This window comes from Octodon degus, unplaced genomic scaffold, assembly GCF_000260255.1.
Source record: "Octodon degus isolate 3935 unplaced genomic scaffold, OctDeg1.0 scaffold00040, whole genome shotgun sequence".
NCBI lineage: Eukaryota > Metazoa > Chordata > Mammalia > Rodentia > Octodontidae > Octodon > Octodon degus.
In genome coordinates, this window is record NW_004524616.1 from 11090813 (window position 1) to 11108739 (window position 17927).

General features: G+C 43.3%; 1 protein-coding gene across 1 annotated transcript in view; it reads left to right on the forward strand.

The window, feature by feature from the left end:
- March3 (membrane associated ring-CH-type finger 3) overlaps positions 1-17927 on the forward strand; it is a 167188-nt gene that overhangs the window by 110003 nt on the left and 39258 nt on the right. Inside the window, exon 2 of the mRNA XM_004631319.2 lies at positions 15862-16105. Within this exon, the coding sequence (XP_004631376.1) occupies positions 15918-16105 (188 nt within the window). The 5' untranslated portion in view covers positions 15862-15917. The remainder of the gene's footprint in view (positions 1-15861; positions 16106-17927) is intronic.

Genomic DNA, 17927 nt, shown 5'->3' on the forward strand with positions numbered 1-17927 from the left:
CCCCTTTTCTGTCCTTGAATTGATGAGAAAAGGTGAACTTTTCTTTGAAGTAACCCATCTGTTTATTCAGGCATTTTGTCATTGATTCATTCTTTCATTTTTTTCAAGAGTGCTCTCCAGGCCACCATAAGCAGACTATGTACATATAATGAATTGGAATGCATTAAAATACTTTGTTTTAAAGATGCTTGCAAGCCATTGTTAGGTTAAGAGTTCAAATTCATAGCTTGCTTCTTAATGTTCCTAAATGACTTCTAAATAGAAGTGCCTGATTTCAAGTTGGAAATGAACATGAAGATTATTCAAAGTTCAAAGGAAAAAAGAGGCAATCATCAAAGAGCAGGAGAGATATTAGACTTCTTCAAAGTTAAATCCAATACAGGTTTCTTTTTCTGAGGGAAGTCTGTGTCAGCCCTATGATAGTGTGGTTTGATCTGGATGCAAAATTTAATGTCAAGATGGTGAATTGAGTGAGTCAGCGAATATCTGAAAGTGCCCATTATATGCCATGCACTTTGTTAAGTAGTGGGTTTTAATCCTATAAGAAAAGAAGGGAGAGAGGGGCTATCAGGTGGAGGAAAGTGCTTTGAAACATGTCTCTTAATACAGTCTTCTCAGTGACTGCATTGCCATTAGAGACAATTGCTCATGTAAAGAAACTGCATATATTTCTGTAGTTTAAAAAATAATGCAGTTTACTGAAGCAGATTGGAGCTCTATTCCTTGAAACTAATAAAATAGGCTTATGGGAATTAGAAGGAAATAAAGAGAATGGCTTTACAATCATTTGTAGATATACAAGTATCTGTAGATGGCCTTTTTATTCTTTTTAATGAAAATATCAGAAAACTTCCACAGTAGTGGATAATTCACCTAGGAAGCCATCTTCATTATTTGTGTAGTTTTTTAATTTTCCTAGCTTTCAATTTCATGTGCATCAAACCACTGAAGGGCCCTAAAAAGACACTGAAGAGAATGCCATGCTTACAGCAGAAAACTGTTATTGAATTTACCATAGTGATCATCATTTGTACATGTAAGACATGAGTCCTACTTATGAACAGACTAAGCTGGAGACGTCCATGACCCTCGTCTGCATGAATATGCTCTGTCGTCATGGATTGGCTTAGGTGGCATTCTCTCCTCCAGCAGACGGGACATGTATTTTATGTCACCTTGAAAGTAGAACTAAAAAAAAAAAAGGAATATGACAAAGGAAAAATTTACAGCTGGGAGATATCTGGGTCATAAGGATCTGATGCTTGAAAGAGGCCAGAGTATAGTACATCTACATCATAATTTCTATTAAGTTCTACTTTCTTTTTTTTTTTTTTTTTGGCAGAACTGGGGATTGAACTCAGCCCCTTGCATTTGCCAGGGTTCTTGACCCTTTTTGTTTTTAAAACCACATATTTCTCCCTAATGCACCTTGTAAATTTGACATGGGCCCTGTGCTAGGTACTATTTAAACAAGGTAGAAGAAGCACCATGTTTCCAAATGTTGGAATCAACAGATGAAAGTGGAAGTTTATAAACCCAATTTGATTCTCACCTTTGTTGTTAAGAAAGTGCAAAGACATATCCCCCCAAAAGACAACAGGACCATTCATTCTTCTTTGTTGGCTCTAAGTGCTTCCGAGTAGCTACCTCCTTCTGGATACCAAACATCACCTGCTGGCTCTTGATCAGACTCAGGGAAAATGAAAGGAAAGCTGCAAGAGCTACCATGTCCCATCTGGCCCCGCAGAGCCTTGTATTTACCTTTAAAGGTGAAAATGAACTGTACTGTACCGCTGCTGTAAGGTAAGGTGATGTTTCTGTGCACTTCCTGTTCCAGCAGCAGTCGGTTTCTCCAGGTTCCCTGTATTGCCAGTGTGTGTACTCAGTCTGACGTCAGTGTTGCTGGCCATTTCTGGCCCATTCTCCCCAGCCTGGATCATACTATCCATCTAGTTGCAGGATTTTTCAGACCCACCTCTGTCCTTCTCTTCAGCCTTAGTTAATATTCTAATAATGGGAGCTACCACTCAGACAGCACCAAGACATTTTAAATACTTTGAGGGCTAATTACACGTGACTATAAACTTTTTTTTTAAATGTATTTGGTACAGGGTCTCACTACGCAGCTCAGACTCGTAGCAATCCTCCTGTTTTCAGCTTCCCTAGCGCTGAGATTATAGGCCTGCACCACCGTGTCCAGTCTAGGTGGCCAGTTTACCAGACCCGGGGGCAGGGCCAATGCCGCATGTGGTGCTGGGACTTGAACCCTGTCCCTGAGCTTGCCTAAGCAGATGCTTAGTCTACTGAGCTATCTAGCAAGCTCCTAAATGTGACTATAAGGAAGTCACTTTCTCCTTATCCACAGATGAGCAGATTGTCATGCAGAGAAGTTAAGTAATTTACTCAAGATTGAACCCTCTGACCATTGTGAATCTGAGGTATCTGATTCCTAAGCATGCTTTTCTCTGTTCCTCCCTTCTGACCCCTAACCTGTGTTAGCTCCCATATTAGTGTGAGGATTATAATAAATGGTTCATTGGCTTGAGCAGAAATACTGAAAGCACCAAGCTTACTGTGGCCCTAGCAATATAATTACAGTCAGCAGTGTTGCTGTGTGTAACGTGCATTATTTCATATAACACTCAAGTATGAGATAGTTAGCAATTTATCCCTAGCTAGAGGAGACAAAACTGATAGATGAACACCAAAGAGATCTAAACCAAGTGGTCCGACTCCAGTGCTGGATTGTTGTACAAAATAACCTTCTACAACTTGGAGATTTTTGTTGGTCTTTTTCTTTTTTTTTTTTTTTCAGTACTGGTTATTGAGCCAAGGGCCTTCACACTGACAACAACCCTAGCCCTTTTTATTCTTTTTCTTTTGAGAAAGTCTTATTAAATTACTAGACTGGACTCAAAGTTGATGATCCTTCTGCCTCAGCCTCCCAGAGTGCTGGAGTGATAGGTGTGCATCACCATGCCAGGCTACCACTGTTTTTCTGAAAAGGAAAACTGTGATGCTTCTTGCTGATAAGGGTAGTGATTTCTGTCCTCTACTTCAGCGTCATCACCCAATATGGTGACGCCTACTTTCCTCCCATTTGCTTATATTAGAATTGTGCCACACTAATTATTCTTCAGTGAATTCCCAGGCTAGATGCCTAAGCACAGGGTGGCAGAAGTTTTTGATGAGTTGTTAGCATAAAGATGATCTTATCTAAAGTGCGTGTGTGTGTGTGTGTGTGTGTGTGTGTGTGTATAGATTGTGCTTTTATTTACATTAGTCAAGAAGCTGGGACCTTTCACTAGAAAGATTCTCAGTAGGTCCTGAATTGCTTTGGTGAGTTTATTTAAAGTCTGCACGTCTCTCATCTCTGTTTCAAAAGCAAGTATTTGTGCTTCTCCAAAGTGTGTCCATAGCCTCTACTCACTGTCCCAGGAGATGTTTCCTACCAGTTCTTGGTCCTCTAATCTCAGTGAGTTCCAGTGAGGCCTGAAAAAAAAAAAAAAAAGATGCTGCCTTGCTGTCTGGCCTGCTTGGCACGTATCTCCCCGCCCTCTGCCTCCTTCACAGCGGGTCTGGGGGGCCAGTTAGGAGCTGCCTCTGAGCCCACTACTCTGCCAATCCTCCTTTCATTGCTTTGTTATTCTGCACTGTTTAAAACCAGATAGAAATGCAGATGGGCACATGAATGTCATAGATTTCCCAAAATACACATTTTTCATGAGTACTTCCCTCCTGAAGCATGGACAGAGCCAGTATATTATCTTCCCATTATCACTCTGTTTCAATGTCTAATTGACAGATGCCTGTCAGTAAAACAGGGTGATAATGGGCAGAAGATGTCCCTGCTCTTAAAGGATGGAAAACAAAGGCCTGTAGTCCTGTCAGTCTGAGAGACACTTGTCAGCTATTGTTAAAGAAACCTGTAATGCTTCTGTGGGGAATACCTATGACTAGTCTAAACGTTTTCCCCCTTACTAATGAGATGAAGAAAAGGGAGAGCTTTCTCATATCTGTGCAGATTCTCCTCCTGATGGAAGCTTGCCTGACACATTAATATGTCACCATCATGGCGCTGGCATGGGTGTGGCCCTGCCAGATGGCTCCTGAAGGCCTCATTGAGCAGGAATGGCTTCCTGATGGGTCCCAGACAAAGTCTAAGCCAAGTAGTCACTGAGGCTTTGACTCGTTAGTCCTCTGAGGTGTTAATAGTGCCAGCTCCCTTCCAAGGACTTGGGCACCTTCTGGAGTGTCTAATAAATAATATGAAAATAGAGCCCTACAGGGCACAAGCAGTGCCAGTGATCCGTACACAAGCTAGAAAGAAGAAATGGTTTCGAATTCTTTTCATTATTCCTGAGGAATCATTAATTGGAGACGTCTTCTGTGTGTGAGCAGTGTGACCCCTGAGCGAAGACTGTGCCAACCATGAGGACCAGTCTCAGACACCAAAATGGGCAGCAGAAACGGCACTCAGCCTTTCAACCAAGGGTGCTGTGAAGAAAGGAAGGGAGCAAGGGTGAAAGAGAAAAAGAAAAGATAAAAGTGGCAGAATCTTAAATAATTTTTAGATCTGGATGATGGGTTGTGTGACAGTTTTCTATAGAATTCTATTTGCTTGACATTTTTCATCATGAAAAATGTTAAGAAAAAGAATAGTGACCCATTCTCAGGAATGGTTTCATTGCCTTTAGATCAGATAGAATCTCGGACCAGGAAAAAGTCACCAACAGATGATTCAAAATGTTTGGTTTTTTGAAGATCTTCCCTATTGAAAAAAAAAAGAAAACTATTTTTGTTGGCTTTGGGGTGGTCACTAGAAACCGACTCATTGCCTTCCACCGGGCAGTTGGAAGGGAGTCCAGGAGACAGACAGTCTCCAGTGCTCCAGTGAGTGCTGATCTTAGCTGGAATAACTCGCTTTCTTCAGCATCTGCAGTGGCTGGTCTCGAGGGACTTATCTGGCTACATGTGTTTTTCACATTTGTTAGTGAAATTGGAGATTCAAGAATAAAACATAGTCCTCAGGAACACTGTGTTAATTTGTGACACACTAGAGATTTTTTAGCCCATCAAGCAAATGAATGAGCTCCATGGGGTATAACTTACTTTCACCCTAGAAGGCAGTAAAGACTTGCTGTATTTATTAAGCACTTAGAAATAGTAAATGAATAGTACTGTGAAAATACAAAAGCACACTCACACCAGTGCCATTAGTAGTGTTATTTTTTGTTGATTCTGAAGGAAAACTGCCTTCAGATGAAAATTTAAGTGTAGTTCTCTGCATATTAGTTGTTTTGTCTTGCATAATTATGTAATTCAGTGCCAGCATAGAGTAGTTTTTGTTTCTGTCAAGCAGGCTGAGTTGAGTTAAGGAATCTCACTCATTACTTCTGGCAGGGCAGGTATAGAGAGATTCAGGACTGTCCAAGCAAGGCACTTTAGGGCACCTTCTGTTGAGAAGACAGCCCTCCATGTCCACAGTCTTTCTGGGGAATTTCTAGCGGGCTTCACTGCTTGGCCCAATTGAGGCCAGCCAAGAGAGCAGGCTCACCTGCACACTGGAAAATTTCAGGGGGAGCCAGTGCCCCATGGGTGGGGCTGTGAAAGAGGCCATCCTGGGCCACCATGAAATCCCAGTGCAGGTGTCACGGTTAAGACTGGTGTGCAGGTAGAGGCAGGTGGGTCCCAACCAAAGGAGCAAGCACAGGAAGAGATAAGCGTTCCAACTAGAAAAAAAGAATGCCTCAAAGGTTCCTTGAAGGGCTGAGTAGGCACTCTGTATTAAGGTCAGTAGGAAACAAATATCAAAATCAAGAAAGAGACCCTATTAGCCCATGTTGTGTTCTGCAGGAACCCAGGGTAGAAAATGAAAAGATTAAGTGGTAAAGGTGTCTCAAGTATCCAGGTTCTTCACCAAATGCATTACTTTATCTTTGCACTTGTTTGTGTCTTAATTCTTTAGAAAGACTAAACTCATTTGAGGAAATCAGTAAGTAAAAATGTATAGTTTTGGAGAACAGTATCTAAGGTCAAGAAAAGTAATTCCAGATGACATTTCCAGGTGACCTATTTCAGTAAGATTGTTAAAGCAGATGCCGGTCATTCTGCATCCCACCCCAGGTGTGTGCTGGTGAAGGGGGCAGGGGGCTGACGAGGAGCTCTGAAGCTGCAGGACAACTAGGTGAGGGACCCAAGCAGAGGGCTCCAGGAGGTTATCTGCCCCCTTTCCAGGCCTCCACAAATATGAGATGACCATTTAGCATACATTCTTAAGCAGGGCCATTACCAAGAGCCTGCTCTGTAGGGGGCGCACACCTCCCTCAGCTCCTCAGTGTCAAGGAGGACACAGGCCTGACACTGAGTGACTCCTGCCCTACAACAAGCAGCTGGATGGCATTTCAAAGTCAGGACTCGTTCATCCCTAACCAGGCCTCTGTCTCCTCTTTCCCCAAAGATGTCCAGAGAGCCTTTGACTCGAAACAGAACATCTAGAAAGGCAGCACAGGGCCACGCAGAGATTCATGCAGATCCACATCTCTACACAGTCTATGAAAGAACAACTGGCACTCTGAGGACTTTTGCTAATATGAGGTGCCTAATTCCTGCTGCCAAGGATAGGGATCAAAAGCAGGGATCAAGGGAGGACTACATTCTGCACTAGCTTTAACGTTCCTTTGCAAGCTAAGACACTACAGTTATGTTTGTGTGTAAATGGAGAGAAATGCAGCCCCATTTCAGACCTTATGGGCCTAACACCTTTCAGGGAACATACAGGGAGGAACCAGCCACCCAACCCTAGTGGAATATGGAACTCAGATGCTGCCTTGTGAAAGGGTGAGACTGCAACCTCCCCATGGACTCAGCCAAAAACAGCAGAGAAAAGTTCCAAGGGACCCTCATTTAAAATACCCAACAGCTGGCTTAATCCTAGGGCATAAGGCTAGGTTAAGAGTCAGCACAACTGTACAGCCACTACTGAGTTGCTAATGCAGGTGGAAGGTAAGGTACAACCTAGTAACAAATTCCAAGCTAGCTTAGTGGCAGGCATTCCCTTCCATGCTGATAGTACACATGCACAAGTCTAACAATAAACTCGGACTTTCCAGTTCTTAGAGTATGCTTCATCTCATTGCAGCTGAGGAGTTTTTCTCTTATCTGATCAGATGCCCTGGCCAGCATGCTGCAGCCTGCACACTGGACGCACTGGACAGCGGGCTGTCTGATTGGCACTGGGTGCTCTGAGTATCATTTGAAGAGTTTACTTTCCTTTTTTTCCCTGAGTGATGTCCCATGCCTACTTCCCTCACTGGTTTCTAACTTGCGGTATAGACTTGCTAGTGAATGCCCAGAGCTCGTCCACGCAGCCATTTCCCACCCCTTCCCTAGCTCAGCAGGGCTCCCTTGCAGGCGCCAGTTGCTATTCACAAGTGCCATTCCCCTGTTGCTGTGTCTTTGAACACACAGTGTTGTTGTGGGATTCTTTAATTGCCATTTTCATCTATCTAATTAAAAATAAATGGAAAAAATGGATAGCCTCCAAAATATGAATTAATTCCATGAGTACTTCTTCAAGGGAAAAATATGTATAAATATGATAATTGGTACTTGATTTGCCTTCAGCAGAATGAGAGGATTTTACCTGGATGAGAGAAATATAGTGATTTTAAATGGGGGGAAGATTGTCTGATGTTTCTGATACTTCTTGTGGCTGAGAATCATAATTAATTACATGGATGGGAAGTGATAAACAACTCTGGGTGTAAATTTAAAATACTGCACTGAAGATGTGTTCTTGTAACTCCTGCATCTGACTTGCCTTATGCTGAGCTCAAGGTTTTTCCTGCCTGAGTTCATCTGTGGTGTTTATACACTCCTCAAAAAAAGAATGCCATTACCCCTGGTCAAAATCCTCTTCACACTCAGAAACAGGCATTTCACCCGCTTGCTGTGCTCTCTAAGTGTGACAATGAGCACAGAGTACAGAATAATGAGTCAACAAAAAGAGATATATTTTGTTAAAAATTCATGGGATCAGCCAGTATTTCCCTCTGCAGATTCCTGAAGCGTCTGATGGACATGTTTATAAAGACTTAGATGGTCACTTTATTTGGAATGACAAACTCTATGCTCTACATAATGAGGCCAGTGAAGCATCCAGCAAAGAAGTGTATAATTTGGAAGCGTGGGTCTGTAAGCACAGCTCTGCCGAGGCTATTTAAGTTTAATGAAGCAGCTACTTTGCCACTACACACTCACAGTGAATAGCCTCCTTGGTGTGTTTTTGAAAACTTCAATGTTGCTCATAATCATGTCCCAGCAATCTCCTTGGAGAGCCTTTGTATCCTGTTCTCAGAAGAAATATGCTGCTTTTACATGTTAATGGTTTTGAAATTAGTCATTTGCTCCATTTTCATCGGAGAGGAAGGTCACTTTGTGATTTCATACCTCCCTTTGCTTGCTCTGAACATCCAGGATACTCTCGAGTTCATCAGCCATACAGTGCACTGTCTGGTTTTAACATGCCTGAAAAACCAGGGAAATGTTCTATCAAAGAGCACTGCTATTCTCAGAGACTGCTCTTAGAATTCAAAGTCTGCAGATCTAACTCAGAGGGGAAAGTTCCCAGACAAGTCATTATTGCTATTTTTTCCCGTTTCAATCACTGCCTTGTGTTGCTCGTTCATTGGTCTCATTAGAGGAGGCTGTGCTCCCTGAGTATGCAGCCCCACGAAGAAGGCGAGGGGGCATGTCACAGCTCCTTTCTGAAGCACATTCACTCACGGAAAGCTAAGGTCAGACTTCTGAATCCTGGAACAGTGTTAATGATGCAGAACTCCATAGGAACAGAATGACATTTAGCCATTGTGTAATCCTGTAATTTCCCAGTGTCCTTTCCCCAAGCTGAGGGTATGGTTTCCTCTGAATTATCAAGGAAATGGTTGGTAGTAGAATGGTGCCAGGTGTCCCCACAGCTCTGCAACCCCAGTGGTGGTCTGGGGAGCACACAGATTTTGTGGTAGCCTGTACTTTTCTGTGGGAAACATAGCATAGAATTTCAGATTGCTAGATCCTGCCCCACCACAAACTTCCTAGAATAGCTAGCAAGTTCTTAAAAACTTTCTTAAAAGATGTGTTTATTCAAAAGAATGAATAAAGTTGCTTTTTTGACTTGCTTGGTTGACTGACTCTGGTTGTGGAGGTGACAGAGAATCTTCTCAGGACCTACTTGGACCCAAGGAAGTCTCTTCTTTCTTTAAATTATATTTTATTATGGTGAAAAAACATGTGATTATCCTCTTTACAACTTTCAAGGGTATAGTACATTAATGTTACCATGATTACATCATAGAACAGATTTCGAAGGCTCATACTGCTTGGCTGAAACCTTATGCTTGTTGATTAGTAACTACTATTACTATCAAGATCATTTTCTATAACTAGTTACTAATACATTTATCTTAAAACTTCTGGAACTGAGTTTTAGATTGCGCAGTCTTCCTCCAGACTGCCCCTCCGAGCTTAGATCTGCCCAGACCACATCGCAGGAAACTCCTGTGATCGGGTTAGCGCCAGCCAGTGTCACACTCTGCTCTTGTTTCCACCTGTAACCTGGTGGGTAATTTTTATATTCAAACAGAAATACCCATGTAACAGACTTCTCGCTCTCCTCGTCTTGCACCTAAAAAAGGTAAAGTTCAGTTGGCACTGAAAATACACTTCTTATCTAGGAGACCTGAAAAGGAAGTTTCAGCAGTCTGTGTTTCATATTCTAATATATTTATCATGGGCTGGATTAGTTACAACAGTGGTAGCTGCTGTACCAAGTAGACCTACATATCTCTGCCACCCCAGAAGTTTTTCATCACATATCTAAAGGAGGTAGGCTGGGGAGAATAAGTGAATAAGGGTGAGCTCTCTCTAACCAAGAGATAGAGTGGAACAATGTCAGAATCTAACTGTACAAAATATGCAGTGTGGGATAAGTTGACTGCCATGGGGGAAGATGGTTTAAAAAAAAAAAAACCAGAAATGAGATGCAGCCCAAGCTGGAAAAAGAGCCAGAATGAAGGTAAAGGAATGTGTGCATACTACATTCCAACTTACAAAGCATGTTCCTGTGTATTATGTTATGCTATGGTTTAGATGTTTGTTCACCCAGATCCATGTGTTAGAAATAACCTCTACTGTGGCAAGAATGGTAAGGGTCCTAGAACGCCTCGAAGTAGAGGGAGTGGGAGGTAATCAGGTTGTTAGGGGTGCTGCCTTTAGAAAGGATCAAAGAAATTCCCAGAAACTATTTCCCATGAGAGTAAGTTGTTACAAAAGATCAAGACACTGCGATTGCTAAGGGCTCTCTGCTTCCTTTCTTGGCTCTCCTTTCTTCCTCTTTTTTTTTTTTTTTTTTTTTTGTGTATTTGGTACAAGGTCTACAGGGTCTCACTACATAGATCAGATTCATAGTGATTTTTGTTTTCAGCCTCCCAAGTACTGGGATTATAGGTGTACACCGCCACACCCAGTCTCAATCTCCCTCCCAGCATGCCCCAGGGGTGGGGCTGGCACTGCACAATGGGTTTGAACCCCAGCTGCTTTCTGCCCAAGTAGGTGCTTTAGTCTGCTAAACTGTCTGGCCAGCCCTTCCTCTTTTCTTGCACTAAGTCCCACCCTAATGCCATCTATCATGATATGATGTAGCCAAGGAGGCCCTTGTGACAGCTACTGCCATGCTGTTTGGACCATCAATCTCCAAAACTGTGAGCTAAGTAAGCTTTTCCTTATAAGTCATCTAGCCTCAGGCATTTTGCTATAGCAATGGAAAATTAACCTTTTGTTTTAGATCTTACAAATAGCTAAGTGAAGTGGTTCTGGCAGTATTAGTACATTTGTAGACTAACTTCAAATATTCAAGAACTCTGAGGAAAGTCTGAAAGGCTGAGTGACTTACGCTGGTGAGTAGTGAGCAAGGGCAAAGATTTGTGTGTTGTGCCTCTAAAAGCAAAGCTTTCTTCCTAACTTCATAGTCCTTATGGAAGAGCAAGTGACTGCTAATACCCAGGGGATGCAGAGGTGAGCGGGGTGTTTTCCTGTGTGCTTTTCTTCCCTTCTCCCATGTCCTAAAAACACATCCTCAGGATGCCAGCTACGTTCCCATGGAAATCACTCACCAGGGGCAGCCTGCTGCAGAAACTCAGTGACAATTAGCTGTTGCCTGGTTAGATCTGCTTTGTGGAACCTGTACTCAGTTCTTCGTAGGGATCACAGCTTAACAGACAAGCCTTTTTATTTTAACAATTCTCTCATCAGGCTTTCATTGATTTCACCACCCTCCTCTGATTTCACCATGTCCTTCTTGTCCACTTACTCCCACGCTTCCCCACTGTTGTGCAGCTGAGTCTGGCCACTGCCACATCATGTTTTATTGTCAGCCCAAGAAAGAAATCATTCAAGGTGTCAAGCTTGGCCCACAAAGGACCTGTCCTGCCAGGGCAGTTTGAGATTTCAGGTATATACATACACTACTCTCTCAGCACCGTGTTCTTTCCTGACAAGTTCCAGGGAGAATTCTTGAATAGCTGGAAGCTGCTTTCCAATGAGAGCAGTGCACTGGTATTGATAAGGAAGCACTTGAACGGTGCTTGAAATTTTATAGAAAGCTCAGTGAAGACCAGTGCTAGATTGCAAACCAACAGCTCAGCTCCTTCTATAATCCAAGCATCAGCCTGTTTTCCCAGGTGGCTCTAAGTGAAACAGGAACACGTAGTGGGCCATTTGTCACTGCCTGGGTGCAACATAGGAATGCCAGTTGGTGCGGGCATTCTTCAGGTCACTCCTGCTGCCCCATACCTACATCCCTTCCTCTGGGATTCCCTTTACTGAGATCAGGGCAGAACATACTCCCTTACCTTGTCTTCCACTTGAGTAGGGCCAGCGTGATTGCAGAGGCCTGTAATCCCCTCTATTTGAGAGGCCAAGGCAGGAAAATCAAAACTGTGAACCCACCCTAGGCAATTTAGTGAGACTGTTTCCCAATATAAAAAAGGCTGGGTGGAATAGCTTCATAGTAGAACACTTGCCTAGCATTTACAAGGCCCTGCTACTGAGAGGAAAAAAGAAGAAAACAGCAAAGGAAACAAAAGATCCATTCTCTGGGGTTGGAGCCAACTCAGCCATCCCCACTGAGCTCAAACATGCTTATGCTCTGTAATCTCTCCCACCCCATTTTTAATTCAAAGCATAGTCTTTTGCTGGCATGCTGGTCTTCCGGTCTCAAGCTGATTCTGACCTGGGGTGCTTGGCAGACGTGCTGCTGTACTGGACTGGAATATCCCTTCAGCTGGGTCCTTAGTCAAACAAAGTTTAGTGCACCTAGAGTGCAGGATTCTGAAGCCTGGCAGAGGGAAAGAGCCAGGACTTGGAGAAGAGGCAGATGTACCTGTGTCTCTCTGGCTTAAGTCAGTAGCCACACCTACTGCCACTGGAATAAACTGATCAGGTGGATGGTAACATTCCTTTTGCCTATGAAAAGAAAAGTAAGATGAAGTTTATCACCCAAATACAAAATAAGTTAAGAAAAATTCTATACCTAGAATCTTTTTTTTTTTTTTTTCTTTCCCAGTGCCAGGGCCTCAATCTATCCTCACTCCCTTTTATTTTGAGACAGAATCTTGCTAAATCGCCTATGGTGGGTTCACAGTTTCAGTCCTCCTCCCTTGGCCTCTCAGGTAGCAGGGATTATAGGCCTCTGTCATCATACTAGCCCTACAGTATTTTTAAGAGCATTTTACTGTGTAGTTAGATCACATGTGTAGAATGACTTTTCTTTTCCTTCACTTTTTCTGCAATGCTGGGGGTTAAATCCAGGACCTCACACATGCTGGGCAAGTCCTCTACTATAGAGCAACATCTGACCTCAGAGTGTCTTCCCGTACTAGGACCTAATTAAGTTATGGGTGGACAAACATAGGGTAGCCTATTTCCTGAGCACCTCAGGCCACAGAGACATGCTGCGTGCCTTCCCCACCCCTCCCAGTTCCATCAAGTGAAGGGAGGGAGACCTGGGCCCTCTAAGTCAGAGATGCACAAAACCTGCAAATAGACTCTCAGAGTGTACCCAGACATAATGATTCCATTCGGCAAGAAGGTCACTATGTCTGCTTTTCCTGCCAACACACCCCTGGCTCTCAATCTATGGCTGCCTTGTGAAGCCAGAGAGCCATGCCAGGAAGCTACACTTTGTGGCTGTGAGGCATTGTGAGAATATAAAATCATGTCAATGGGCTTTTGTCAGGGTAGGCCAGTGGAGGGAAGTTACGCAGTTTTAAAAGAGGAATGGCTTTTAACATCCTTTTGTTTGTTGAGCTGAGAGCTATCATCACTTGTTTAAAAAAAGAAAAAAGAAAATCTCTCTGGCCCCCAACTACAAATAAAGTCCACTCTAAAATTCTGCCAAAAGAATAGAAAGACATCCACCCCTAAAATATAGTCTAGTCACCTGAGTGGTAGGATTATGAGTGAATTTTGTTCTTTTTCTCTGTGCTTCTCTGTACTTTCTATAATATCACTTCTTGGATTCACAGTGTAAAATAAAGCAACAAATCCTATTTTATTTTTTTTTAATTTATTTATTTTATTTATTTATTTTACATTGTGTGTGTGTGTGTGTGTGGTCAGCTCACCCCACCAGGGGGCGGGGCGGGCTGGCATGTGCTGGGGGATTGAACCGCGGTCCCTGTGCTTTGCCAAGCTTGTTCCAAGTAGGTGCTTTAGACCACTGAGCCATCTCTCCAGCCCAACAAATCCTATTTTAAAAACAAAACTATACCTTAGCCATGATTGTATTCCTAGGCATGTTCAATATTGTGGTAATAAAAGTGACACAGACAGGGCAGGCCTTGCCAGTCCACTTGCCTCAGGTGCCAGCTAAGGCTTGGCATCCACAGTCCTTGTCCCACTGTCAGCTTGAGAAGGCTGCTGAACAGGCAGGTGCCCACCCTGAGAGGGCTCACGAGGAGACTAGCCACCCCTCTGCAGAAAGAGGGGAGGAAGTTCATGTCCAGTTGTCTGTGACAGTGAAACCTGCTTGACATGTGCTTGTTGGGAAGGAACCATCTACTCCAGCTCATTTGTAAACACAGCGTTCTGATCCTAAGAATGTCCATTGATGCACATTGTTCTGGAAGTTGAGAAGATCCTGTTTTTGAGTCCTGTGAGGATCGAGTAAAATATAGTAAGGAGAGACAGATATCTGGGAAGACACTGCCCCTAGAGAAGTTCCAAATATCCTCTTTGGGATGGGAAGACAAGATTTTCGGTTAGTTGAATTTGGACGTTTGACAATGCAGACTGGTTGTTGACATGAGCTTAGGCCCATCATCAATCCTGCCCTTGTCTGCTGGGCCCCAGCCATGTGCACGAGCCTGAAGTGAGCAAGCCGGAAGAAAGTGCGTGCATGGGCTGTGACTCTGTCATCTCCCCATCCTACACAAAGATTTTTTTTCTTTTAAACTTTCATTTCTTATGCCTCACATGCTGACCTAGTACTGATCCTAGTGGGTTTCCCTACTCCACTGGAACTTAATACTCTGAACTTGAGGTCATGACCCATGCCTGCATTTCAGAGATCAGGAATAGAAGTCTTCACAGTTTACATGATGGAGTCTATCAGGGAGGAACACTGTTACTAATAATGGGTTATTTCAGGCCAGCAAGATAGCTCAGCAGGCTAAAGCACCTGCTTAGGCAAGGTTAAGCAAGCACAGCTCGATCCCCGGCACTACATGCCATGCCAGCCTTGCCCCTAGGGCAGGCTGAGCCGGCCAGAGTCCAGGCATAGTGGTGCAGGCCTGTAATCCCTGGGCTAGGGAGGCTGAAGACAGGAGGATCATCACAAGTCTGAGCTTCATAGTGAGAGCCTGCAACAACCAAATACATTAAAAAATAATAATAATGGGGCCCGGGAGATGGCTCAGTAGACTAAGCGCTTCCCTGGCAAACGCAAAGGCCTAAGTTCAGTCCCCGATTCTGCAAAAAAAAAAAAAAATAATAATAATAATAATAATAATAATAATAATGGGTTATTTGTGACTAGTGACAAAACTCATTCATCAGTTTTTGTGCTCTCCTACATGATGCCATATGATAATGCATGTGCCCTCTGATTTTAGGTAGTATAGAAATAAACAAAAATAATGTGTGTTTTGATGTCCATTTGAAAAAATAAAACAAGGTAAACTAATCATTTCATTAATAACGTTATTTAAGGCAAGCTAAAGTAGGCTAACATTTTGAAGGAAGTTCATCTTGAAGACAAATTTGTACTATTGTGTTTTGCCAGATAGTGAAAGTCAGAAAGGTAGAACAGTAATTAATACTTGGCAAGCAGTGTCCTAAAATGTGCTACTTGACCAAATTTATCTTTGCTTCTTTTCTCTCTTGTTGGTTTTAATCTTAGTATCTCAGAATGAAGCTGCATGGAGAAAAAATTCCCTTCCAGAAAAAATAATTGCAAATGTTTTTAATAACGGGCCTAGTAACTTTTAGAGAATGTCCACAAAGACTTATTGCTTCTCTGGTGTGGAGCAGAACTGCTTATCTTCCCTTTAGATCCAGGCTTCAGAGCCTAGATCTCCATCATGGAAAGCAGGGTTCCCAATGTTTGTGGACACTGATGTGGTTGCTGCATTGTTTATGGCAATGTCCACTATTTCTTGTGTGCTGTGTGTACATGCAAGGTGTGCATGTATGTATAACGTGTTATTTGTGTTAAATAGTGGCATGGTGATGTCGGCAGACCTATAGGTCTCCATTTTCTATTAACCACCTTGCCCAAGTAAACTGTTTTCTGATCTCTCCTAGATGGAAATCCTCTATGAATGTGGAAGCCATTAGCAGAGTAATTGCTGTCTGTTGCCATGACAACCAGCCGCTGCAGTCACCTGCCCGAAGTCCTGCCAGACTGCACCAGTTCGTCTGCACCCGTGGTGAAGACCGTGGAGGATTGTGGCAGCCTGGTGAATGGGCAGCCACAGTATGTCATGCAAGTTTCAGCCAAGGACGGGCAGCTGCTGTCAACTGTAGTGCGGACTCTTGCCACCCAGAGGTAGTACCACAATTAAAATAAATGAATCTGTAATTGATCCAGAGAACTATTTGTCAGATGGAAAATGCTGAAGGGATGTAATTAGTGCTCAGGTCTTTGTGCCAGGTGAGAGGGGTTGCTGGGGGAAAAAACTACACACGTTCTGTCATCATGTTTCTATAGCAATAGGACAGAAAGCTGAAATTCACATTGTCTGGGGTTCTGCTTAAAGTCACACTTGCAGAGAGCCACAAGGAAAGGATCCCACCAGACAAGGGGGCTGCTTGCTTTACATTTGTTATTTTGACATTGCTGTGGTAATTACATTCTTGTCTCCAGTAGCTAACAAAAGAAGTCCTTTGCTAGAACAGAATAAAGAAGGCACCTGGTTTCAGGTAACTGAGCCAAAGTGATTGGATTTGTAGACAAAACTTCTGAAGAGACATTCCTAGGGTGTGTGATGACTGGCATTGCCTAGTGTATGTGCGTGCTGTCCAGAGCCACTGAATCTCCTCTCTCCACATGAGGGCCTCTTCTGTTGTCCCCTCCTTTACCCTCTGTGGGTCACTGTGACCCTTCACATAGAGTCCACTGTGTGAAGTGATGTAATTGTTAAAGCCTCCATAGCTATCTGCTCGTGTGATGAAACAAAGCAAGGGTGCGTGAAGGTCTAAACAGCTCAAGAGAGTGCTCATCCAGGTTGGCACTTTGTCCCTACGGTCTTCTCTTTGTGCTGCTCTCACCCAATGGCAGATTGTGAGCTCTAGGCTGCCAAGCTAGTTGTAGGTGCACTCTGGCTTCTCCAGCTTGCTTTCACAATAACAAAGTGAAACTTTTGACCTATGAATGTAAAATGTGTGTTACCATCAGCCTTGCCCCCTAGCTTCAGTGCTCCTATGTCCAACTCCAAACTTTAGGAGCAGCAGTTAGTCACACTTGGCTCTTTCCCTGGACCTGTGTGATCATTTGCCTCCAATGGTGCAGGCCTAGGCCCCAAGTCTAAAGGTATGCCTGCAACAGACCCAGTGGCAGCACCACTGCCTGACATGGTGGCCCTTAGTCCTAGAATCACACCCTTTCAGGCTGCCTACATTCTCTACCGTCTACTTAACCTCTATGCAGTGTCACAAAGAAAAGAAACGGAAAAATATTTACTAGATATTGGGGAATTTACAATTGCTCAGAACTCAGAATATGAATGCGATGGTGAGTTGAGTCTGCATGCCTCGGTTGAGTGGGAAAAACAGGCTGTGAGACGCTTGAGATCTCTGAGCCAGTGCACTGGTCTGTTTGTCAGGCTTTGTACCTGCTTCTCTAGCAGACAGTAATCCAAAGCAGAAGATTACAGAGTTATATATAGACATGGCTCAAAGTAAATGAAGCCAGGAGAAAAAAGTCAACTCTTTCATATTTCACCCCTGATTCCAAGTGAATCTCTGAGCAGGAAAAAGGGGGGATCTTTTTCTCTTTAATCCCTTTCCAGCCTTGACTCATTCTCAGGATCATTCCCAGAAAGGCCTTTGGAAAACTGGTGTGTTTCCATGGTTCTTTCCCTTTAGATCCAAGATTGCATTGAAGAGAGTGTTGGGACATATGCCTTGGTTGCAATTATCTTTGGGGGATTTGAGGAGAGATGGGTGGACAGGCAAGGAAGCTGGTCCTCGGGTTGTCTCATATCACGATGACTTTTTTTCTTTTTTCTTTTTTTTTGTACTGGGAATTGAACTCAGGGCCTCACACTTGCCAGGCAGGTGCTGTGCCACTGAGCTATATCTCCAGCCCTATAGTGACATTTTTTTTAATCGTATGCCTAACAAAGAATAGGAAAACATCAGACAAGGAG